The 24,655-nt window shown below is 44.8% G+C and overlaps 1 protein-coding gene across 6 annotated transcripts in view; it reads left to right on the top strand.

The window, feature by feature from the left end:
• Positions 1–381: 381 nt before the first annotated feature.
• Positions 382–24,655, top strand: part of apaf1 (apoptotic peptidase activating factor 1) — a 129,527-nt gene continuing 105,253 nt past the window's right edge. For 5 of the 6 annotated variants that reach the window (XR_013788922.1, XR_013788923.1, XM_079493815.1 and 2 more), the window contains exons 1-13: positions 460–613; positions 3,407–3,780; positions 4,394–4,583; positions 11,996–12,193; positions 13,895–14,084; positions 14,853–14,965; positions 15,572–15,703; positions 17,440–17,678; positions 18,200–18,367; positions 19,616–19,747; positions 20,096–20,209; positions 21,288–21,472; positions 23,011–23,137. Coding sequence is in view for 4 of the 6 variants with exons in the window: in XM_079493815.1 (XP_079349941.1) it covers positions 3,637–3,780; positions 4,394–4,583; positions 11,996–12,193; positions 13,895–14,084; positions 14,853–14,965; positions 15,572–15,703; positions 17,440–17,678; positions 18,200–18,367; positions 19,616–19,747; positions 20,096–20,209; positions 21,288–21,472; positions 23,011–23,137 (1,932 nt within the window). In the remaining 2 variants the exon portion in view is untranslated. Of the gene's footprint in view, positions 410–459; positions 614–3,406; positions 3,781–4,393; positions 4,584–11,995; positions 12,194–13,894; positions 14,085–14,852; positions 14,966–15,571; positions 15,704–17,439; positions 17,679–18,199; positions 18,368–19,615; positions 19,748–20,095; positions 20,210–21,287; positions 21,473–23,010; positions 23,138–24,655 lie in introns of those variants that run through there. The other variant, XM_079493816.1, reaches the window with a different exon arrangement.

Below are 24,655 nucleotides of genomic sequence, written 5' to 3' on the forward strand. Positions count from 1 at the left end.
TGGGGGTCCCCGGATCGGACCCCACTTTGGGAACCACTGCTTTACAAGGTTGTTAATACATAAACAAGACTGAAATTATTTTATTTGTTTAATTAATATGCCATGATATCACAGCATGTCAATTAAATTTCATTCTTCAAGTTTCATTCGTAATTTCTTATTTCATATTGATGTCCAACCTTGTGGCATCAAGTCAAGGAGGTCAGTTTGTTTGCACTGTAAATGTAAAGGACTTCATTATCAGAGCATATCAGTTTCTGTGTGCGTGCGTGCGTGCGTGACAGTGTGAGCGAGCGAGGCGAGCACGCGCATGTTATCTTATCACCAGGCAGCATGTTGCCATTGTATGAGCTCATTCCCGTCACGTGGTCTGCAGCTCGTGCCCTCATTGGCTGCTCTCGGCTGCCGGGTAAGTTGTTTTCGTTGGGGAACCAGGAAGCAGTGCTTTGTATGGGCGTGGAGGGAGCAACACAACAACAATACGGAACAATACATGACATTAGATTGAATTGAATGTAATTCATTAATTGTTCAAATAGAGATTTCATTTGGTGGAACCTTATTGGCTACTCTACTCGGCAGAGCGTGTTGTGTAAACCCAAAGCTTATCTTTGTAAGTATAACTACTACTCTTTTGTTTCATTTCATTTTCACGTCAATAAGTCAAGTTGTAACTCGTCAAGTAAGTCTGACAACATTCCGTTCAGTTGCCAAAATGTAGCCTCGATAATAAATCTGCATTAATGTAAACTCAACATAATGTCGAATCTAAAAATCAGCTTTTGTTTCATTCTTGGCATTGTTTCATTCATTCATGTAATTTCAATTCAATTCAATTCAAAGGAGCTTTTATTGGCATGAGAAAAATTGATTGTTGAAAATGTTGAAAGTTGAAAATGGGGAGACTACAGTATATACACAGTTGGAGGGGGTACAGCACTGAGTGCATGACAGTGTACAGTGCAGTGTACAGTACTGTACAGTACACACTGTACACACAGTGACTGTACAGCTGTCAAATCGCTCATACATTGTCTGATTACTGACACCTCATCATCCAGCTGTTGCCTCAATGCCTTCGGAGACATTTTTAAACACATATAATGAAGTATAGTTTGTTAAATAAATTATTAGACGTATTATTTATTATCAATCATCTCAAAAATCGTATTGACGCTTTCCTGAATGTCAGTGAAATCAGCATGGATGTCCCCTCTGTCCCCATGGATGTCCCCCATGGGATGTCCCCCATGGATGTCCCCCATGGATGTCCCCCATGGATGTCCCCCATGGATGTCCCCCATGGGATGTCCCCCATGGATGTCCCCCATGGATGTCCCCCATGGGATGTCCCCCATGGGATGTCCCCCATGGGATGTCCCCCATGGATGTCCCCTCTCTTAATTAATTAAGTTACAGACCACTGACTCATTTCACACCCTTGGTATGTATGTATGTATGTATGTATGTATGTATGTATGTATGTATGTGTGTGTGTGTGTGTGTGTGTGTGTGTGTGTGTATGTATGTATGTGTATGTGTATGTGTATGTGTATGTGTGTGTGTGTGTGTGTGTATGTATGTATGTATGTATGTATGGTGGCCCGGTAGAGCAGCCAGTTGGAGGGGAACCATGAGGTTCCCGGTTCGATCCCTGTGGGCTTCCTCAGAGTTAGTGTCCAAGTGTCCTTGAGCAAGACTCTGAACCCCTAATTGCTCCCGATGTGCTGGTTGGTACCTTGCATGGTTTCCTCCGCCATCGGTGCGTGACTGTGTGTGTGTGTACTATGTAAAGTGCTTTCAAAGCCCTATATAAATGCACCATTTTACATTTTACATAAACATCTTGATAGTGTGAGAACTATTGATTTAGAAGGCAAGGTGTAGTGGCAGAAAATAGCCCAGGCCCACTCGCTCCCTCCCTCCTACCCTACCCAGTCTGTCTCTGTCCCTCTGGGGCGACTGTGGCTCAAGAGGTAGAGCAGGTCGTCCAATGATCCATGGGTCGGCGGTTCGAATCCCGGCTCCTCCTGGCTACATGTCGAAGTGTCCTTGGGCAAGACACTGAACCCCAAATTCCTCCCGATGTGCTGGTTGGTACCTTGCATGGCTTCCGCCGCAATCGGTGTATGAATGTGTGTGTGAATGGGTGAATGTAATGCACAATCTATGTAAAGCGCCTTGGATAAAGGCGCTATATAAATGCACCATTTACCATTTACCTCTCATTTCAGTTCAGGAAAGCACTGGGGACAAATGTGACCGCTTGTTCTTCTGACCGAGGCAAAGTCATTGACATTTTTTTAATGTTCATTATTTCCATGTCATATGAAAGCAGGGAATCATAGCTTCAGATTGACATATTGGTTGTTCAGTTTGACCCACCAGTTTTGGAGATATGGCTTATAGAGTAATGACTTGCAGAGAAACTGGGTTGAGAAAACAGGCTTGAAAGGTTCACTTCTGTGGTCTCTTAACATTACACCTAGCTACATGTTTAAGCATGTATTTCATATTTACATGTCGATTTCGGCTGACATTTATTCCAGACATGCTCTAGTCTAGTGTGTGAAGAGTCTGCCTGTGCTATTAACTCATTTTGGATAAAGAAATAAAAAAAAATCAGGTTTTCTCCTCGTCTTGCCCCAATGACTGTCTCTGTATCAAAATGAGTCACAAATGTTGAGCAGGAACAGCAGGAGACGGTGGAAAGTAAATGGGGGGTCCGTGGGCTAATGAGTGTCATTTTGGGGGTCCTTGACATGAAACAGTTTGGGAACCACCAGAGGCGTATCTACAATAAGGCGAGAGCAGGCGTCCGCCTGTCCAAATCCATTTCTGGCCTGGCCAAAATCCATACAATGAGAAAAAAAATCACACCCGTGTGAACTAAGTGGTGCAAGGTCTTATATAGTCTGATCAGCTATGTCAGTGACGTCACACACTAACCATAGTAACCATGCTCACCTTTGCACGGACACGTACACAGGTACACAGACACGTACACAAACATACAGACAAAGCTGGTTGTTGGAGTGGTTTGCACCACTCAAAAAGAGGACAAAAACAAGACCTGAGAACTATTAGTGGACAGCTGATTGGCCGTTGCGGTAGAGCGCGACCCTCAATCACCCATTGGAATGTAAATGCATGCCTTTCAGCCTTTGTATCCTACTCGTCTGGCAGGTATATCTCTTTGAAAACCTATAGTGCTACGTACGATTGTGCGCGGGGGCCGGGGAGACGACAATTAACACATCTTGTCTACCCAAAATGTAATTCCTGGATACGCCACTGGGAACCACTGCTATTGAACATTGTCTGGTGATTTCAGACAGAAACATCATCTGTTCTTCTTAGTTCTTACTCTTACCTGACACTCTCCTGTTGTCTTTTCATTTTCTAGACTACTACCTCCCGTCAACACCAGCAGCCTCTCCAGGGACGTGTGTGTGTGTGTGTGTGTGTGTGTGTGTGTGTGTGTGTGTGTGTGTGTGTGTGTGTGTGTGTGTGTGTGTGTGTGTGTGTGTGTGTGTGTGTGTGTGTGTGTGTGTGTGTGTGTGTGTGTGTGTGTGTGTGTGTGTGTGTGTGTGTGTGTGTGTGTGTGTTTTTACTGGCGCGCGGCATCCTGTTGCCATGGCGATGGAGGAAGGGGCGCGGAGCTGTCTCCTCCGCTCCCGTCCCATCCTTGAGCAGGACATCAAGGCGACCTACCTGATGGATCACATGATCAGCGACGGCGTGCTGAGCGCTGACGAGGAGGAGAGGATCAGGAGCCTGGTGGGTGTTTTCACAGGGATTATTTCATTGGTTGACATTCTGGTGGGTGTTTTCACAGGGATTATTTCATTGGTTGACATTCTGGTGGGTGTTTTCACAGGGATTATTTCATTGGTTGACATTTCCTGATTCGTTGAAAGTGGGAAGGACATTTTATTAGTTTAAGTAAAAAGTGTTTCCTCTCCTCCCTGCATCTCTCAGAGATTAAAATAGGGTGCATTTTGCATCGCAAAACGCAGTTTATAGTTAAGGGACGCAATAAAACAACGACCTCTGCATCCACAGGATGCACTACTGTACTACTGTACTGTTTTTTATTCTAGTTTATTTTGCTAGCTTTAGTTATAATAAATCATTTCTTCTTCTGTTCTCTACATGAATATAACCACATTATAACCATATAAAATGAAATGAGAGTTAAATGCTGCAATTTGTAAAAATAAAAAAGGCAAAATTTGACTCCTAACTTCGTTGAAGTGGGACTCATAAAATGTCCCTGGGACTCATCTAAAAGACCATCCCTGCATCCCGGGACTAATTTCATTGAAAACCTATTTACATCACTGATCTCTCCAGTAAAACGTTTCATCTCCTCCCTCCTCCCTCTCTCCAGCCCACCCGGAGGGACCAGGCTGTGGCTCTGTTGGAGCTCCTCATGAGGAAAGACAACCGGGCTTACATCTCCTTCTACAACGCTCTGGTCAGGGAGAGCTACGGCGACCTGGCCAACCTGCTCCACAACAGCCTGCCTCTGGCCTCCCCGGAGGGCAACAAGAGCTTCTCTGACGGGGGCACACCCTACGGTGAGTCTGGCCTCCCCCGGAGGGCCACAAGAGCCTCTCTGACGGGGGCACACCCTACGGTGAGTCTGGCCTCCCCCGGAGGGCCACAAGAGCCTCTCTGACGGGGGCACACCCTACGGTGAGTCTGGCCTCCCCCGGAGGGCCACAAGAGCCTCTCTGACGGGGCCACACCCTACGGTGAGTCTGGCCTCCCCCGGAGGGCCACAAGAGCTTCTCTGACGGGGCCACACCCTACGGTGAGTCTGGTGTCCCCCGGAGGGCCACAAGAGCTTCTCTGACGGGGGCACACCCTACGGTGAGTCTGGCCTCCCCCGGAGGGCCACAAGAGCTTCTCTGACGGGGCCACACCCTACGGTGAGTCTGGCCTCCCCCGGAGGGCCACAAGAGCCTCTCTGAAGGGGGAACACCCTACGGTGAGGACGATGGGGAGAGGTCAGCCGTGTGTGGTCACGTTTAAAACCTGGACATGATGAGTAGAGGTTTGTGAGGAATGCAAGCACGCTCGCCCCACGTCAAATCTGGCGACTTCGGAACTGCCGCCAGTCGCCACCAGGTATTCCTAAACGGAACCTCAGTAAAACAATGTCTAAACCTAACCTTATTCCTAAACTGAACCTCAGTAAAACTATGCCTAAAACTAACCTTATCTCTAAACTGAACCTCAGTAAAACTATGCCTAAACCTAACCTTATTCCTAAACTGAACCTCAGTAAAACTACGCCTAAACCTAACCTTATTCCTAAACTGAACCTCAGTAAAACTATGCCTAAACCTAACCTTATTCCTAAACTGAACCTCAGTAAAACTATGCCTAAACCTAACCTTATTCCTAAACTGAACCTCAGTAAAACTACGCCTAAACCTAACCTTATTCCTAAACTGAACCTCAGTAAAACTATGCCTAAACCTAACCTTATTCCTAAACTGAACCTCAGTAAAACTATGCCTAAACCTAACCTTATCCCTAAACTGAACCTCAGTAAAACTATGCCTAAACCTAACCTTATCCCTAAACTGAACCTCAGTAAAACTATGCCTAAACCTAACCTTATCCCTAAACTGAACCTCAGTAAAACTATGCCTAAACCTAACCTTATCCCTAAACTGAACCTCAGTAAAACTATGCCTAAACCTAACCTTATTCCTAAACTGAACCTCAGTAAAACTATGCCTAAACCTAACCTTATTCCTAAACTGAACCTCAGTAAAACTATGCCTAAACCTAACCTTATTCCTAAACTGAACCTCAGTAAAACTACGCCTAAACCTAACCTTATTCCTAAACTGAACCTCAGTAAAACTATGCCTAAACCTAACCTTATTCCTAAACTGAACCTCAGTAAAACTATGCCTAAACCTAACCTTATTCCTAAACTGAACCTCAGTAAAACTACGCCTAAACCTAACCTTATTCCTAAACTGAACCTCAGTAAAACTATGCCTAAACCTAACCTTATTCCTAAACTGAACCTCAGTAAAACTATGCCTAAACCTAACCTTATCCCTAAACTGAACCTCAGTAAAACTATGCCTAAACCTAACCTTATCCCTAAACTGAACCTCAGTAAAACTATGCCTAAACCTAACCTTATCCCTAAACTGAACCTCAGTAAAACTATGCCTAAACCTAACCTTATCCCTAAACTGAACCTCAGTAAAACTATGCCTAAACCTAACCTTATCCCTAAACTGAACCTCAGTAAAACTATGTCTAAACCTAACCTTATCCCTAAACTGAACCTCAGTAAAACTATGCCTAAACCTAACCTTATTCCTAAACTGAACCTCAGTAAAACTATGCCTAAACCTAACCTTATTCCTAAACTGAACCTCAGTAAAACTATGCCTAAACCTAACCTTATTCCTAAACTGAACCTCAGTAAAACTATGCCTAAACCTAACCTTATTCCTAAACTGAACCTCAGTAAAACTATGCCTAAACCTAACCTTATTCCTAAACTGAACCTCAGTAAAACTATGTCTAAACCTAACCTTATTCCTAAACTGAACCTCAGTAAAACGATGCCTAAACCTAACCTTATTCCTAAACTGAACCTCAGTAAAACTATGCCTAAACCTAACCTTATTCCTAAACTGAACCTCAGTAAAACTATGTCTAAACCTAACCTTATTCCTAAACTGAACCTCAGTAAAACTATGTCTAAACCTAACCTTATTCCTAAACTGAACCTCAGTAAAACTATGCCTAAACCTAACCTTATTCCTAAACTGAACCTCAGTAAAACTATGTCTAAACCTAACCTTATTCCTAAACTGAACCTCAGTAAAACTATGTCTAAACCTAACCTTATTCCTAAACTGAACCTCAGTAAAACTATGCCTAAACCTAACCTTATTCCTAAACTGAACCTCAGTAAAACTATGTCTAAACCTAACCTTATTCCTAAACTGAACCTCAGTAAAACTATGCCTAAACCTAACCTTATTCCTAAACTGAACCTCAGTAAAACTATGTCTAAACCTAACCTTATTCCTAAACTGAACCTCAGTAAAACTATGTCTAAACCTAACCTTATTCCTAAACTGAACCTCAGTAAAACTATGCCTAAACCTAACCTTATTCCTAAACTGAACCTCAGTAAAACTATGCCTAAACCTAACCTTATCCCTAAACTGAACCTCAGTAAAACTATGTCTAAACCTAACCTTATCCCTAAACTGAACCTCAGTAAAACTATGCCTAAACCTAACCTTATCCCTAAACTGAACCTCAGTAAAACTATGCCTAAACCTAACCTTATCCCTAAACTGAACCTCAGTAAAACTATGTCTAAACCTAACCTTATCCCTAAACTGAACCTCAGTAAAACTATGTCTAAACCTAACCTTATCCCTAAACTGAACCTCAGTAAAACTATGTCTAAACCTAACCTTATCCCTAAACTGAACCTCAGTAAAACTATGCCTAAACCTAACCTTATTCCTAAACTGAACCTCAGTAAAACTATGCCTAAACCTAACCTTATCCCTAAACCTAACCTCAGTAAAACTATGCCTAAACCTAACCTTATCCCTAAACTGAACCTCAGTAAAACTATGTCTAAACCTAACCTTATCCCTAAACCTAACCTCAGTAAAACTATGCCTAAACCTAACCTTATCCCTAAACTGAACCTCAGTAAAACTATGTCTAAACCTAACCTTATCCCTAAAATGAACCTCAGTAAAACTATGCCTAAACCTAACCTTATCCCTAAACCTAACCTCAGTAAAACTATGCCTAAACCTAACCTTATCCCTAAACTGAACCTCAGTAAAACTATGCCTAAACCTAACCTTATCCCTAAACTGAACCTCAGTAAAACTATGTCTAAACCTAACCTTATCCCTAAACTGAACCTCAGTAAAACTATGCCTAAACCTAACCTTATTCCTAAACTGAACCTCAGTAAAACTATGCCTAAACCTAACCTTATCCCTAAACCTAACCTCAGTAAAACTATGCCTAAACCTAACCTTATTCCTAAACTGAACCTCAGTAAAACTACGCCTAAACCTAACCTTATCCCTAAACTGAACCTCAGTAAAACTACGCCTAAACCTAACCTTATCCCTAAACTGAACCTCAGTAAAACTATGCCTAAACCTAACCTTATTCCTAAACTGAACCTCAGTAAAACTATGCCTAAACCTAACCTTATTCCTAAACCGAACCTCAGTAAAACTATGTCTAAACCTAACCTTATTCCTAAACTGAACCTCAGTAAAACTATGCCTAAACCTAACCTTATTCCTAAACTGAACCTCAGTAAAACTATGCCTAAACCTAACCTTATTCCTAAACTTAACCTCAGTAAAACTATGTCTAAACCTAACCTTATTCCTAAACTGAACCTCAGTAAAACTATGCCTAAACCTAACCTTATTCCTAAACTGAACCTCAGTAAAACTATGTCTAAACCTAACCTTATCTCTAAACTGAACCTCAGTAAAACTATGCCTAAACCTAACCTTATTCCTCAACTGAACCTCAGTAAAACTATGCCTAAACCTAACCTTATCCCTAAACTGAACCTCAGTAAAACTATGTCTAAACCTAACCTTATCCCTAAACTGAACCTCAGTAAAACTATGCCTAAACCTAACCTTATCCCTAAACTGAACCTCAGTAAAACTATGCCTAAACCTAACCTTATCCCTAAACTGAACCTCAGTAAAACTATGTCTAAACCTAACCTTATCCCTAAACTGAACCTCAGTAAAACTATGTCTAAACCTAACCTTATCCCTAAACTGAACCTCAGTAAAACTATGTCTAAACCTAACCTTATCCCTAAACTGAACCTCAGTAAAACTATGCCTAAACCTAACCTTATTCCTAAACTGAACCTCAGTAAAACTATGCCTAAACCTAACCTTATCCCTAAACCTAACCTCAGTAAAACTATGCCTAAACCTAACCTTATCCCTAAACTGAACCTCAGTAAAACTATGTCTAAACCTAACCTTATCCCTAAACCTAACCTCAGTAAAACTATGCCTAAACCTAACCTTATCCCTAAACTGAACCTCAGTAAAACTATGTCTAAACCTAACCTTATCCCTAAAATGAACCTCAGTAAAACTATGCCTAAACCTAACCTTATCCCTAAACCTAACCTCAGTAAAACTATGCCTAAACCTAACCTTATCCCTAAACTGAACCTCAGTAAAACTATGCCTAAACCTAACCTTATCCCTAAACTGAACCTCAGTAAAACTATGTCTAAACCTAACCTTATCCCTAAACTGAACCTCAGTAAAACTATGCCTAAACCTAACCTTATTCCTAAACTGAACCTCAGTAAAACTATGCCTAAACCTAACCTTATCCCTAAACCTAACCTCAGTAAAACTATGCCTAAACCTAACCTTATTCCTAAACTGAACCTCAGTAAAACTACGCCTAAACCTAACCTTATCCCTAAACTGAACCTCAGTAAAACTACGCCTAAACCTAACCTTATCCCTAAACTGAACCTCAGTAAAACTATGCCTAAACCTAACCTTATTCCTAAACTGAACCTCAGTAAAACTATGCCTAAACCTAACCTTATTCCTAAACCGAACCTCAGTAAAACTATGTCTAAACCTAACCTTATTCCTAAACTGAACCTCAGTAAAACTATGCCTAAACCTAACCTTATTCCTAAACTGAACCTCAGTAAAACTATGCCTAAACCTAACCTTATTCCTAAACTTAACCTCAGTAAAACTATGTCTAAACCTAACCTTATTCCTAAACTGAACCTCAGTAAAACTATGCCTAAACCTAACCTTATTCCTAAACTGAACCTCAGTAAAACTATGTCTAAACCTTACCTTATCTCTAAACTGAACCTCAGTAAAACTACGGCTAAACCTAACCTTATCCCTAAACTGAACCTCAGTAAAACTATGTCTAAACCTAACCTTATCCCTAAACTGAACCTCAGTAAAACTATGTCTAAACCTAACCTTATCCCTAAACTGAACCTCAGTAAAACTATGCCTAAACCTAACCTTATTCCTAAACTGAACCTCAGTAAAACTATGTCTAAACCTAACCTTATCCCTAAACTGAACCTCAGTAAAACTATGCCTAAACCTAACCTTATCCCTAAACTGAACCTCAGTAAAACTATGCCTAAACCTAACCTTATCCCTAAACTGAACCTCAGTAAAACTATGCCTAAACCTAACCTTATCCCTAAACTGAACCTCAGTAAAACTATGCCTAAACCTAACCTTATCCCTAAACTGAACCTCAGTAAAACTATGCCTAAACCTAACCTTATCCCTAAACTGAACCTCAGTAAAACTATGCCTAAACCTAACCTTATTCCTAAACTGAACCTCAGTAAAACTATGTCTAAACCTAACCTTATCCCTAAACTGAACCTCAGTAAAACTATGCCTAAACCTAACCTTATCCCTAAACTGAACCTCAGTAAAACTATGTCTAAACCTAACCTTATCCCTAAACTGAACCTCAGTAAAACTATGTCTAAACCTAACCTTATTCCTAAACTGAACCTCAGTAAAACTATGTCTAAACCTAACCTTATTCCTAAACTGAACCTCAGTAAAACTATGCCTAAACCTAACCTTATCCCTAAACTGAACCTCAGTAAAACTATGTCTAAACCTAACCTTATCCCTAAACTGAACCTCAGTAAAACTATGTCTAAACCTAACCTTATTCCTAAACTGAACCTCAGTAAAACTATGTCTAAACCTAACCTTATTCCTAAACTGAACCTCAGTAAAACTATGCCTAAACCTAACCTTATTCCTAAACTGAACCTCAGTAAAACTATGTCTAAACCTAACCTTATCCCTAAACTGAACCTCAGTAAAACTATGTCTAAACCTAACCTTATCCCTAAACTGAACCTCAGTAAAACTATGCCTAAACCTAACCTTATTCCTAAACTGAACCTCAGTAAAACTATGTCTAAACCTAACCTTATTCCTAAACTGAACCTCAGTAAAACTATGTCTAAACCTAACCTTATCCCTAAACTGAACCTCAGTAAAACTATGCCTAAACCTAACCTTATTCCTAAACTGAACCTCAGTAAAACTATGTCTAAACCTAACCTTATCCCTAAACTGAACCTCAGTAAAACTATGCCTAAACCTAACCTTATCCCTAAACTGAACCTCAGTAAAACTATGCCTAAACCTAACCTTATTCCTAAACTGAACCTCAGTAAAACTATGTCTAAACCTAACCTTATCCCTAAACTGAACCTCAGTAAAACTATGTCTAAACCTAACCTTATCCCTAAACTGAACCTCAGTAAAACTATGTCTAAACCTAACCTTATTCCTAAACTGAACCTCAGTAAAACTATGCCTAAACCTAACCTTATTCCTAAACTGAACCTCAGTAAAACTATGCCTAAACCTAACCTTATTCCTAAACTGAACCTCAGTAAAACTATGTCTAAACCTAACCTTATTCCTAAACTGAACCTCAGTAAAACTATGCCTAAACCTAACCTTATTCCTAAACTGAACCTCAGTAAAACTAAGCCTAAACCTAACCTTATTCCTAAACTGAACCTCAGTAAAACTATGTCTAAACCTAACCTTATTCCTAAACTGAACCTCCGTAAAACAAATACAAGAATACAAGACAATCGTGTTTTCAGGCGAGCGTTCCGGTGAGTATTGTACATATATGTGTACACATATACTTGAGTGCTGTATTTAAATAACATTTTTGAATATCTGTACTATGACTTGACTTGACTGCACTACATTTATAGGTAAAATAAAAGCTCACAGTGTAAAGGTGAATATGAATAGAGTCTGGTGAAAGATGAGTCTTTCTGAGGGCCTAAATTGAAAACAGACTTGAATTCCTCTCTTCTCTCTTTCTCTCTGTGTGTCCAACTAAACCTCTTGACCGATTCCTCCACCAGTCCAAGCGGTGCTGAGTGCGGGTGGCGTGCCCCAGAGGCCCGTGGTGTTCGTCAACAGGCCGCCGCTGGTGAACCGGGTCAGGGAGAAACTGTACCGACTGAAGAAAGAACCCGGCTGGGTGACCGTCTTCGGCATGGCCGGCGCGGGCAAGTCCGTGTTGGCTGCTGAGGCCGTGCGGGACCAGGCTCTCATTGAAGGTACGGTCGCTGTTGGGCAGACATCTTGGATGTCCAAAGGTCGCTGTCGGGCAGACATCTTGGATGTCCAAAGGTCACTGTCGGGCAGACATCTTGGATGTCCAAAGGTCACTGTCGGGCAGACATCTTGGATGTCCAAAGGTCACTGTCGGGCAGACATCTTGGATGTCCAAAGGTCACTGTCGGGCAGACATCTTGGATGTCCAAAGGTCACTGTCGGGCAGACATCTTGGATGTCCAAAGGTCACTGTCGGGCAGACATCTTGGATGTCCAAAGGTCACTGTCGGGCAGACATCTTGGATGTCCAAAGGTCACTGTCGGGCAGACATCTTGGATGTCCAAAGGTCACTGTCGGGCAGACATCTTGGATGTCCAAAGGTCGCTGTCGGGCAGACATCTTGGATGTCCAAAGGTCGCTGTCGGGCAGACATCTTGCATGTCCAAAGGTCGCTGTCGGGCAGACATCTTGGATGTCCAAAGGTCGCTGTCGGGCAGACATCTTGGATGTCCAAATCTGTTACTTTTCAGGAAATCGGGGGGTTGGGGAGAGACCTGTCTTCCAATGATTCAATGTTGTTATTATTTAATCCCAGGCTGAAAATAACTGCCGCTTGTGCAAAATGATACTGTAGGAAATCTCCGACCATGAAAAAGAAAATAATTTAACATAATCTAGCCTTTATTGTATTCCTGTGTGAATACCGTGCGTACGGGTCCATTCAGTTCCACTTGTACACTCTTTGAGTTAACCCATTCTGGACGGGAACCCCTTTTGGTGTTTTAAGGATTACAGTATGTTATACTTTAGCTATTGAAAAACAGCAGATCTACAAGCTGGAGCTTGTAGGTCTGCTCTTTTTGAAAAATCTTGAAAATGTGGCGCAAATCTTTGAATATATATTCTTTCAGAGCGAACATTTTTTTATTTTTTTTATTTTTTTTATAATTTTTATCCCACGATTTTGCAACCCAGTTTTTTCACCCAGTGCCAATTATCTAATGTAATCCTGGGCACTACACTTCCTCTGCCAACCTGGGGGGGCAGCGGACTGACCTCATGCCTCCTTCTATGCATGAGGAGTCCAAGCTGCTTCTTTTCACCTGACAGGGGGGAAATTCCCTGGCCGGACGTAGCGCGTGGATGGAACACGTTATTCCGACCAGTTCCTTTCCCCTCCATCAGGCGTCCTGGCTGGCCAGGGGGAGGTAGTTTTAGAGACCAGGATTACTGCATGTTTTTGTGAGGGTACCTACCCTAGGGGACACGGGGAGAACATGCAAACTCCACACAGAAAGGCCCTTTCGCCAACCCCACCTCGGGTATGGGCACTGATGACGCGGAGGAGGGAACACGCCCACAGCGCCCACAGCATCCCCAGCGGGAATCGAACCCAGGACCTTCTAGCTGTGAGGCGACAGCACTACCAACTGTGCCACCGTGCCCCTCAGAGCGAACATTTTTAACTCAAATCTTTGCTTCTGGGGGAACTACATATTTTCAGATGGGGGGTCGGCGGCCAATTACATACAGTTTTTGGGGGTCCTTGACATGAAAATGTTTGAGAACCACTGACATAGAAACATGGGTTTTTCAGAATAAAAGTGTCAGGATATTTGTAGAATCGTCCTCAGGTCTAAATGAACACCCGAGTCATCTTGTTCCTTCCTCTTCCTGATCTTGCCCCCCCCCCCCCCCCCAGAGTGTTTCCCCGGAGGCGTCCACTGGCTGTCTGTGGGCCAGCTGGACAAGCCGGACCTGCTGGTGAAGATCCAGTCTCTCTGTTTCCGCCTGGAGCAGAGCCTTGACCCTCAGGGTGTCCAGCGGTCGCCCAGCACCCTGGACGAGGCTCGCGAGCGCCTGCGCTTCCTCATGCTGCGCCGGTACCCTCGGTGAGTGGCGCTTACTGGAGCTCACCGTTTCCCCAACAGTGTTCCCCAACTGTTTCCCCAACGTGTGGTTCGCGGACACATTTTTATGGGTCAATTCTTTTATTATTTTGTTTCCTACTTCCTATTTTTTCTGTTATTATTTCAAAACAGAAAAGTTTCCATGAATTAAAAAACAAAGGATTTTATTAAAGTAATTTCTTGAATACATAAAAGAAAATGTAAAAAAAGAAGAAAAAGAAAAAGAAGTAGTGAAAATAGCAGATCTGCAAGCTCACAACGCGTCGCATCGCGCCGCGCCGCGTTGTGAGCTTATAGATCTGCTATTTTCACTAGTTTTGGTCCCGGGCAAACGTCTTTCAAAGTTTGCAGGACTGGCCCGTTTTGAACAAAAAGCCTCAAATCATGAACGCAGCGTGCAATTTACGTGAAATCTTTCACAGACTTTCCTACTAGGCTGAGGAATATATCCCACCCTTTTCACATTGGCCTGTTATAGCGCCACCAATAGGTGGATTTTTTTTAAAACACAAAATAAAAATAAATACACTGACTCTTTACAGTTCACACAACAACGTGTGTGTGTGTGTGTGTGTGTGTGTGTGTGTGTGTGTGTGTGTGTGTGTGTGTGTGTGTGTGTGTGTGTGTGTGTGTGTGTGTGTGTGTGTGTGTGTGTGTGTGTGTGTGTGTGTGTGTGTGTGTGTGTGTGTGTGTGTGTGTGTGTGTGTGTGTGTTGTGTGTGTGTGTGTGTGATGTCCACTGTGTGTCCAGGTCTCTGCTGATCCTAGATGACCTCTGGGACAGTGGCGTTCTGAGGATGTTTGACATCCAGTGTCGCGTCCTTCTGACCACCAGGGACAGAAGCCTCACTGACTCTGTTAGTGGTACGTTCATTCCGTCCTTCTGACCACCAGGGACAGAAGCCTCACTGACTCTGTTAGCGGTTCGTTCATTCCTTCACACTTTGCCTAGTTATTATCAATATGGGTCTCCAGTTATTCTGTGGGTCTGAATACTGTGGTCAGTAGGGTACTTCTAGGCATCCCTCGAGCCTGTTACGGTGATGTAAATACTAGGTTTTCAATGTAATGAGTCCCAGGATGCAGGGATGGTCTTTTAGATGAGCCCCAGGGACGAGTCATATTTTGCCATTTTTACAAATTGCAGCATTTAACTCTCATTTCATTTTATATGGTTATAAGCCTCAGGGAATCAGCCTCATATTCATGTAGAAAACGGAAGAATAAATGATTATTATAACTAAAGCTAACAAAAAAAACAAAACAATGCTCTACATATTATATATTATTTTGGCATTATTTTTACTGTACATGCCGAGTACAGTAGTGCATCCCGTGGATGCAGAGGTCGTTATTGTATTGTGTCCCTTAAATATAAACTGCGTTTTGGGATGCAAAATGCACCCTATTTTAATCTCTGCTGTAAGATGAAATACCTGTCCTGTACGTGTGTGTGTTTATGTGAAATAGGTGCCAAGTACGAGGTAGCAGTGGAGAGTGGTCTGGATGAAGACAAGGCGCTGGAGGTGTTTGCTCTGTACGTCAACAGTAAACCCCACAACCTGCCCGAGGAGGCTCGTAGCATTGTCCGAGAGTGTAAAGGTACGTAGAGACACACTTATAGCAGCAGGGATTCAAGTTCTCTGTCACCATGATGGATATCCATCACTGTGTGCGCACAGAGGCACACGGTTGGCCTCGGACAATTCTAAGCAGAACACATTTTCAATCATAAGCACAACCAACCTGAAGTTGAGTATATGCATGCATGCAAATGTGATATTCAATCAAATCAGTTCTTAATGAATTGTAGACCTGCCCCTCGGAGGAAAAACTCTGTCTTGGAAATTGTCATCCAACACTGCTATAGGATTAGTATAGGATTCCAAAGCTACTGTACCAACTACATATGATCTCTACCTTCCCCTACCGCCTCCTGCCCTCTCCTCCTCCTCTTCCTCCTCCTCCTCTCTCCCCTCTCCTCCTCCTCCTCTCTGCCCTCTCTCCTCCTCCTCTCCCCCATAAAGGCTCTCCCCTGGTGGTGTCTCTGATCGGGGCTCTGCTCTCTCTCTCTCCTCTCCCCCATAAAGGCTCTCCCCTGGTGGTGTCTGATCTGGGCTCTGCCCTCTCTCTCCTCTCCCCCATAAAGGCTCTCCTCTGGTGGTGTCTCTGATCGGGGCTCTGCTCTCTCTCTCCTCTCCCCCATAAAGGCTCTCCCCTGGTGGTGTCTCTGATCGGGACTCTGCCCTCTCTCTCCTCTCCCCCATAAAGGCTCTCCCCTGGTGGTGTCTGATCGGGGCTCTGCTCTCTCTCCTCTCCCCCATAAAGGCTCTCCTCTGGTGGTGTCTCTGATCGGGGCTCTGCTCTCTCTCCTCTCCCCCATAAAGGCTCTCCCCTGGTGGTGTCTCTGATCGGGGCTCTGCTCGCTCTCCTCTCCCCCATAAAGGCTCTCCTCTGGGGGTGTCTCTGATCGGGACTCTGCCCTCTCTCTCCTCTCCCCCATAAAGGCTCTCCCCTGGTGGTGTCTCTGATCGGGGCTCTGCTCTCTCTCCTCTCCCCCATAAAGGCTCTCCCCTGGTGGTGTCTCTGATCGGGGCTCTGCTCTCTCTCCTCTCCCCCATAAAGGCTCTCCTCTGGGGGTGTCTCTGATCGGGGCTCTGCCCTCTCTCTCTCTCCTCTCCCCCATAAAGGCTCTCCTCTGGTGGTGTCTCTGATCGGGGCTCTGCCCTCTCTCTCTCTCCTCTCCCCCATAAAGGCTCTCCCCTGGTGGTGTCTCTGATCGGGGCTCTGCTCTCTCTCTCTCTCTCCTCTCCCCCATAAAGGCTCTCCCCTGGTGGTGTCTCTGATCGGGGCTCTGCCCTCTCTCTCTCTCTCCTCTCCCCCATAAAGGCTCTCCCCTGGTGGTGTCTCTGATCGGGGCTCTGCCCTCTCTCTCTCTCCTCTCCCCCATAAAGGCTCTCCCCTGGTGGTGTCTCTGATCGGGGCTCTGCCCTCTCTCTCTCTCCTCTCCCCCATAAAGGCTCTCCTCTGGGGGTGTCTCTGATCGGGGCTCTGCCCTCTCTCTCTCTCCTCTCCCCCATAAAGGCTCTCCCCTGGTGGTGTCTCTGATCGGGGCTCTGCCCTCTCTCTCTCTCCTCTCCCCCATAAAGGCTCTCCTCTGGTGGTGTCTCTGATCGGGGCTCTGCCCTCTCTCTCTCTCCTCTCCCCCATAAAGGCTCTCCCTTGGTGGTGTCTCTGATCGGGGCTCTGCCCTCTCTCTCTCTCCTCTCCCCCATAAAGGCTCTCCCCTGGTGGTGTCTCTGATCGGGGCTCTGCCCTCTCTCCTCTCCCCCATAAAGGCTCTCCCCTGGTGGTGTCTCTGATCGGGGCTCTGCTCCGGGAGTTCCCTGACCGCTGGGCGTACTACCTGCGGATGCTGCAGCAGAAGCACTTCAAGCGCATCCGGAAGTCGTCGTCCTACGACTACGAGGCCCTGGACCAGGCCATGGACGCCAGCATCCAGGTCCTCCCCGCCGAGCACCAGGACCTCTACCGAGACCTCACCGTGCTGCAGAAGGACGTCCAGGTGCCCGCCAAGGTCTGCAACGCCAGTGTGGTTTTTTGGCAGCAAAGTTTGATTTTAGTTTTAGTCATTAGTCTCTTCAATAGTTTTCATTTAGTTTCAGTCACATTTTACCTGGAATGTTTTAGTGTTAGTCTAGTTTTAGTCGACTAAATGTCATGCGATTTTAGTCAACTAAATCTACAGTTGATTTAGTCGACTAAAATGTATTTTGGCGGGCCTTGATGCCGTCGTAATGACTGTTTTTACACTTGCTGAAAATAGCAAATCTACAAGCTCACAACGTGTGGCAGCGCGACACGTTGTGAGCTTGTAGATCTGCTATTTGGTTTCTGCTACAGGTTCTGTGCGTTCTGTGGGACCTGGACCTGGACCAGGGTCAGACTAACAGACTGTGACGTTCTCCCCAGGTTCTGTGTGTTCTGTGGGACCTGGACCAGGGTCAGACTAACAGACTGTGACGTTCTCCCCAGGTTCTGTGTGTTCTGTGGGACCTGGACCAGGGTCAGACTAACAGACTGTGACGTTCTCCCCAGGTTCTGTGTGTTCTGTGGGACCTGGAGCAGGAGGAGGTGGAGGATGTGCTCCAGGGGTTTGTCAACAAGTCGCTGCTCTTCAGGGACTGTCACCACCGGCCGTACCTCTACTACCTCCATGACCTGCAGCTGGACTTCCTGGCGGAGCAGAACCGCTCGCAGCTGGAGGTTAGAACTTAGAAGGTGTTCGCTTCCTACCGGATACTATAGCACAGTGGTTCCCAAACTGTGGTGCGTGGCACCCCTTGTGGTGCGCTAGCGCCCTCTAGGGGGTGCTGTGGTGCGTGCACCCCTTGTGGTGCGCGAGCGCCTCCTAGGGGGTGCGTGACATGAAAAGGCTAATGGTGGTGCTATGGTTTTATTTTAAATATATTAACATATTATGGCAATATATGGCAAGTATATGCAGAATATAGCCTATGCTTCATACATATGCCATATCGCGTCCATATATGTGCATATATGTGGTTAAATAGGAAATATATGTCTCTATGCAATTATGCTTATGCAATTTATATTTCCACGTGGGGGGGTGCGTCAGCTAGGTCAGGAGGTAACGGGGTTGTTTTGGCAGCAAAATTAGATTTTAGTTTTAGTCAGTCTTTTGAATAGTTTTCATTTAGTTTTAGTCACATTTTAGTCACCTGGAATGTGTTAGTGTTAGTCTAGTTTTAGTCGACTAAATGTCATAAGATTTTAGTCGACTAAATCTACGGTCGATTTAGTCGACTAAAATGTGTTTTGGCGGGCCTTGATGCTGTCGTAATGGCTGATTTTACACTTGCTGAAAATAGCAGATCTACAAGCTCAGCGCGACGCGTTGTGAGCTTGTAGATCTGCTATTGTAAAATGACTTATACTGGATCTCTTGTCCACTAGTCCCTTCCTAACATTTTAGTCTAGTTTTTATTTCTTGACGAAATTGTCGATATATTTAGTCTTCATTTAGTTTCTATTTAGTTTTCATCAGTGAAAAAAGGTAGTCGACGAGATTTTTCGTCTTAGTTTTAGTCGACAAAAACATGCATGGCCAAAAAGGTTTGGGAGCCGCTGCTCTAGCAGAACCGCTCGCAGCTCCGGGTTAGAAGGCGTTCACTTCCTACCGGATACTATAGCAGAACCATGGTGGTGTGGAGAGCGAGTATGGGCACTGAGATCAGGTGCAAAATGTGATCACTCGATCCCAAAACGCAGATTATTAATAATGGACCCATGATTAATCCAATGAGCACTGACTGCGACCCATTACATTGAAAACCTATTTACATCACTTGTGAGCCACATGGTATACGCATTGTTTCCAAACGCAAGCTTCAGGCTTCAGATGCATCAGACAACCGTTAATGTCAGGTGTGTGTGTGTGTGTGTGTGTGTGTGTGTGTGTGTGTGTGTGTGTGTGTGTGTGTGTGTGTTCAGAGCCTCCACACTAAGGTGGTCCGTAAATACCAGCAGTTTTACAGAGACGGTCCTCCAACCAGCGGAGATGAAGACTGTCTCTACTGGTACCGGTTCCTCACCTACCACATGGCCAACGCCAAGCTGTCCCAGGTACGATGCACGCACGCACACACGGGTACAGGCTTTAGTTCCGACATATTATTGGTCCGACTGTCATTAGACTGACACCCTACCCAAAACCCTAACCGCAAGCACGGAGCAATGCATGTCGGACCAACGCATTGTCGGGAGCTTCGGTGTGTCGGATCTGTGTGTGTGCGCGCACACACACACACACACACACACACACACACACACACACACACACACACACACACACACACACACACACACACACACACACACACACACACACACACACACACACAATGTTCTCAGAGATTAGCGTGTGTTAGGGTAGTTGATAATAGCCACCATGCTCTCTCTGTCTGTCCGTAGGAGCTGTACTCTCTGATGTTTTCTCTGGACTGGGTCAGAACCAAGGCTCAGGTTCTGGGTCCAGCTCACCTCATCAACGACTATGTGGAGTACGGAACCATTCTGGACAAAGAGGTGATTTAATTTCATCATTTTCTACTCATCTGTTAGTAACACGTTCTCTAAGGTAGTGGTTCCAAAACCTTTTCATGTCAAGGACCCCCAAATTTACACTAATTAGCCCCACGGACCCCCCATTTGAAAAGATGTGCCAAGGACCCCCATTTGAAAAGATGTGCCAGGGACCCCCATTTGAAAAGATGTGCCAGGGACCCCCATTTGAAAAGATGTGCCAGGGACCCCCATTTGAAAAGATGTGCCAGGGACCCCCATTTGAAAAGATGTGCCAGGGACCCCCATTTGAAAAGATGTGCCAGGGACCCCCATTTGAAAAGATGTGCCAGGGACCCCCATTTGAAAAGATGTGCCAGGGACCCCCATAAGAGAAGATTGTTACGGCTCTAGCAGTGATTCTCAACCCGTTTCAAGGACCTCCAGTTTGACATGCATTAGTCTACGGTCCCCCATTGAATGGCATTTCTATCTCTGGGACCCCCAATTTATATTGTAAAATCAATGTTAATTTGATTCTACTAGTTGATTAGTCGACTAGTACCAACAAGGTGGACTAGTGGATTTACTAGTCGACTAGTACCAACAAGGTGGACTAGTGGATTTACTAGTCGACTAGTACCAACAAGGTGGACTAGTGGATTTACTAGTCGACTAGTACCAACAAGGTGGACTAGTGGATTTACTAGTCGACTAGTACCAACAAGGTGGACTAGTGGATTTACTAGTCGACTAGTACCAACAAGGTGGACTAGTGGATTTACTAGTCGACTAGTAAATCCACTAGTCCACCTTGTTGGTACTAGACCAACAAGGTGGACTAGTGGATTTACTAGTCGACTAGTACCAACAAGGTGGACTAGTGGATTTACTAGTCGACTAGTACCAACAAGGTGGACTAGTGGATTTACTAGTCGACTAGTACCAACAAGGTGGACTAGTGGATTTACTAGTCGACTAGTACCAACAAGGTGGACTAGTGGATTTACTAGTCGACTAGTACCAACAAGGTGGACTAGTGGATTTACTAGTCGACTAGTTGCTTAATGCCCAAGCGTCTGTGTCCCCCCGGCCTCTCCAGAACAGCGAGGTGCGAGGTGACTTCCAGGAGTTCCTGTCGCAGAGCGGCCACCGGCTGGAACAGCGCCCCCTGCCTGACGTGGTGCAGCTGGCTCTGTCACAGCCGCACGCCTCCGAGGTCTACAGGCAGGCCAAGCTGCAGGCGCAGGACGCGGCCAGCAGGGGGAGCCTGTACTTTGACTGGCTGTACGTACAGTATGCATGGCAAACAACCAAACATTTTGATCTTGCATGCAAATGTTCGTATTTTTTTGTATTTTTACAAAGCTTTTGTAAATTGTTATTTTAAACCCTTTAAGACCAGATTCTTCAAATGTATTCTAAATCCTAACAGTTTTCTGAAAAAAAACTATGTTTCTTTATCAGTGGTTCTCAAACTTTGTCATGTCAAGGAGACCCCCCCATCTCAAAATATATTGTTCCAGGCCCCCCCTAACCTGACTCCGCCAGATGGGGCAGCAGAGAGTACACTGGGTTCCCCCCCTCCTGCTCCCATCTGGGAACTCTCAGGCAGACTTACAATTTATAATTTTACAATTTAGGCATTTAGCAGACGCTCTTAATCCAGAGCGATTTACATTAGGCAAGAACAAAAGCATGGGAATACATCACATATATAAAATGCCTTTATCATGAAACATGCGTAAGCTAAGAACGTAACTAGAACATATCCAACGGAAGGCAATCAAAGAACTTTCCGCTGCGGCAGAACGGAGCAGTCACTGGCTGTGGCTGAAACGTAGAGACGCAACATGGGCTTCCAGATGACCACGTGGTGCCACCATGCGACATACACCCAGGTCTGATCAGCCTGTGGTGGGCCAACCTCGGCAGAGGGTGTCTTGTGATAAGTGGCCGAAACACCCAATGAGGTCGGGGCACACAACTGAAGATGTGTCGTACTGGTGGCACCACGTGATCATTGACAATTCCACCCCACCCAAGAAGTCATCTCCAATCCATTCAATTGTTGTGCTGAATATTTAGGGATCTTTAACAACCAGTCCTATTAAGAATCCATATAATGACACTATACATATAAACTATACATATATACTATACTATGCTATACATATGTACTATGATGTGCTATGACTACATACAATGCAATTATTGTGCTGTCTACATGACATGCTATAAGTCTGTTTCAAATGCTATCTAAGTCTAAAAAGTGCTATCTAAGGGGGTAGGATATCTAAGGGGGTAGGATGATGCCCGGCCACAAAACGGCCTGGCCAATCAGCGGCAGCTAGAGGCGGGATCAAGGCATACACAATGCTGCCTTGATCCCGCCTCTAGCTGCCGCTGTACATTTTACAGAAGCAAAAATGTATTAAAAACGTTCACTGTGAAAGAAAATATATTCAAGGATTTGCACACATTTTGACCATTTTTCAAAAATAGCAGATCTAAGTGCCACGATACGATCTGCTATTTTTCAACAGCTAAAGTTTAAAATAATGGTTAAAGTTGACACAGGTCTAAATGGGTTAAATATGTGTGTGCGTGCATGTGTGCGTGTGTGCGTGCGTGCGTGTGTGCGTGCGTGCGTCCGTGCGTGCGTGCGACGTGCGTGTGTGCGTGCGTGCGTGCGACGTGCGTGCGTGCGTCCGTGCGTGCGTGCGTCCGTGCGTGCGTGCGTCCGACGTGCGTGTGTGCGTGCGTGCGTGCGACGTGCGTGTGTGTGTGTGTGCGTGCGTGCGTGCGTTCGTTCTCTCTCACAGGAACCAGAGCAGTCTGGAGAGCCTGTCTCGGCTGGTGGTCCAGCCTCACCAGGGCTCCATAAACTCAGCCTGCTTCTCCCACGGCGGAGACAAGGTGGCCTCCTGTGGAGAGAGCAAGACGCTCAGGGTAAAAAACAACTACGTTATGGGCTGTCCTACCTACGCTTTCACACATTTAGGACTAGAGGTCGAATTAAAAGAATGTCTTCTAAATCATGACAGTTTTCTGAAAAACCTCATGCTCAACCTATTTCATGTCAAGGACCCCCAGAATTATCTGTATTTGGCCGTGGACCCCCATATGAAAATCTGTTGTTCCAGCCTCCCCCCCCCCCCCCCCCATCAGAAACAAAGATTTGAGTTAAAAACGTTCTCTCTGAAAGAATATATATCCAATATTTGTGCCACATTTTCAAGATTTTTCAAAAAAGTGCCGCGTTACGAGCTTCTAGAGCTTTTAGTCATAGTCTCTTGAATAGTTTTCATTTCGTTTTAGTCACATTTTAGTCACATTTTAGTCACCTGGAATGTTTTAGTGTCTAGTAGTCTAGTTTTAGTCGACAAAATATCATACGATTTTAGTCGACTAAATCTACTGGATCTCTTGTCCACTAGTTTCTTCCTAACATTTTAGTCTAGTTTTTATTTGTTGATGAAATTGACAGAATATTCAGTCATCGTTTTAGTCATCGTGGCTTAATTTTCATTTCGTTTTTATGTAGTTTTCTTCAGTGAAAAAAGGTAGTCGACGAAAATGTTTTGTCATAGTAACGAAATCAACACTGGTTCCTGTCGGCTTGTTTTTCACCCTGTGTGGCCCCAGGTGTTTAAGACCATGTTTTTCACCCCGTGTGGCCCCAGGTGTTTAAGACCATGTTTTTCACCCCGTGTGGCCCCAGGTGTTTAAGACCATGTTTTATCGTCCCGTGTGGCCCCAGGTGTTTAAGACCATGTTTATCGTCCCGTGTGGCCCCAGGTGTTTAAGACCATGTTTTTCACCCTGTGTGGCCCCAGGTGTTTAAGACCATGTTTTTCACCCTGTGTGGCCCCAGGTGTTTAAGACCATGTTTTTCACCCTGTGTGGCCCCAGGTGTTTAAGACCATGTTTTTCACCCCATGTGGCCCCAGGTGTTTAAGACCATGTTTTTCGCCCCGTGTGGCCCCAGGTGTTTAAGACCATGTTTTCACCCCATGTGGCCCCAGGTGTTTAAGACCATGTTTTATCGTCCGGTGTGGCCCCAGGTGTTTAAGACCATGTTTTATCGTCCTGTGTGGCCCCAGGTGTTTAAGACCATGTTTTTCGTCCCGTGTGGCCCCAGGTGTTTAAGACCATGTTTATCGTCCCGTGTGGCCCCAGGTGTTTAAGACCATGTTTATCGTCCCGTGTGGCCCCAGGTGTTTAAGACCATGTTTTATCGTCCCGTTTGGCCCCAGGTGTTTAAGACCATGTTTATCGTCCCGTGTGGCCCCAGGTGTTTAAGACCATGTTTATCGTCCCGTGTGGCCCCAGGTGTTTAAGACCATGTTCTATCGTCCCGTGTGGCCCCAGGTGTTTAAGACCATGTTTATCGTCCCGTGTGGCCCCAGGTGTTTAAGACCATGTTTTTCACCCCGTGTGGCCCCAGGTGTTTAAGACCATGTTTAT

The sequence above is a fragment of the Electrona antarctica genome, assembly GCF_951216825.1.
Source record: "Electrona antarctica genome assembly, chromosome: 23".
NCBI classification, from domain to species: domain Eukaryota; kingdom Metazoa; phylum Chordata; class Actinopteri; order Myctophiformes; family Myctophidae; genus Electrona; species Electrona antarctica.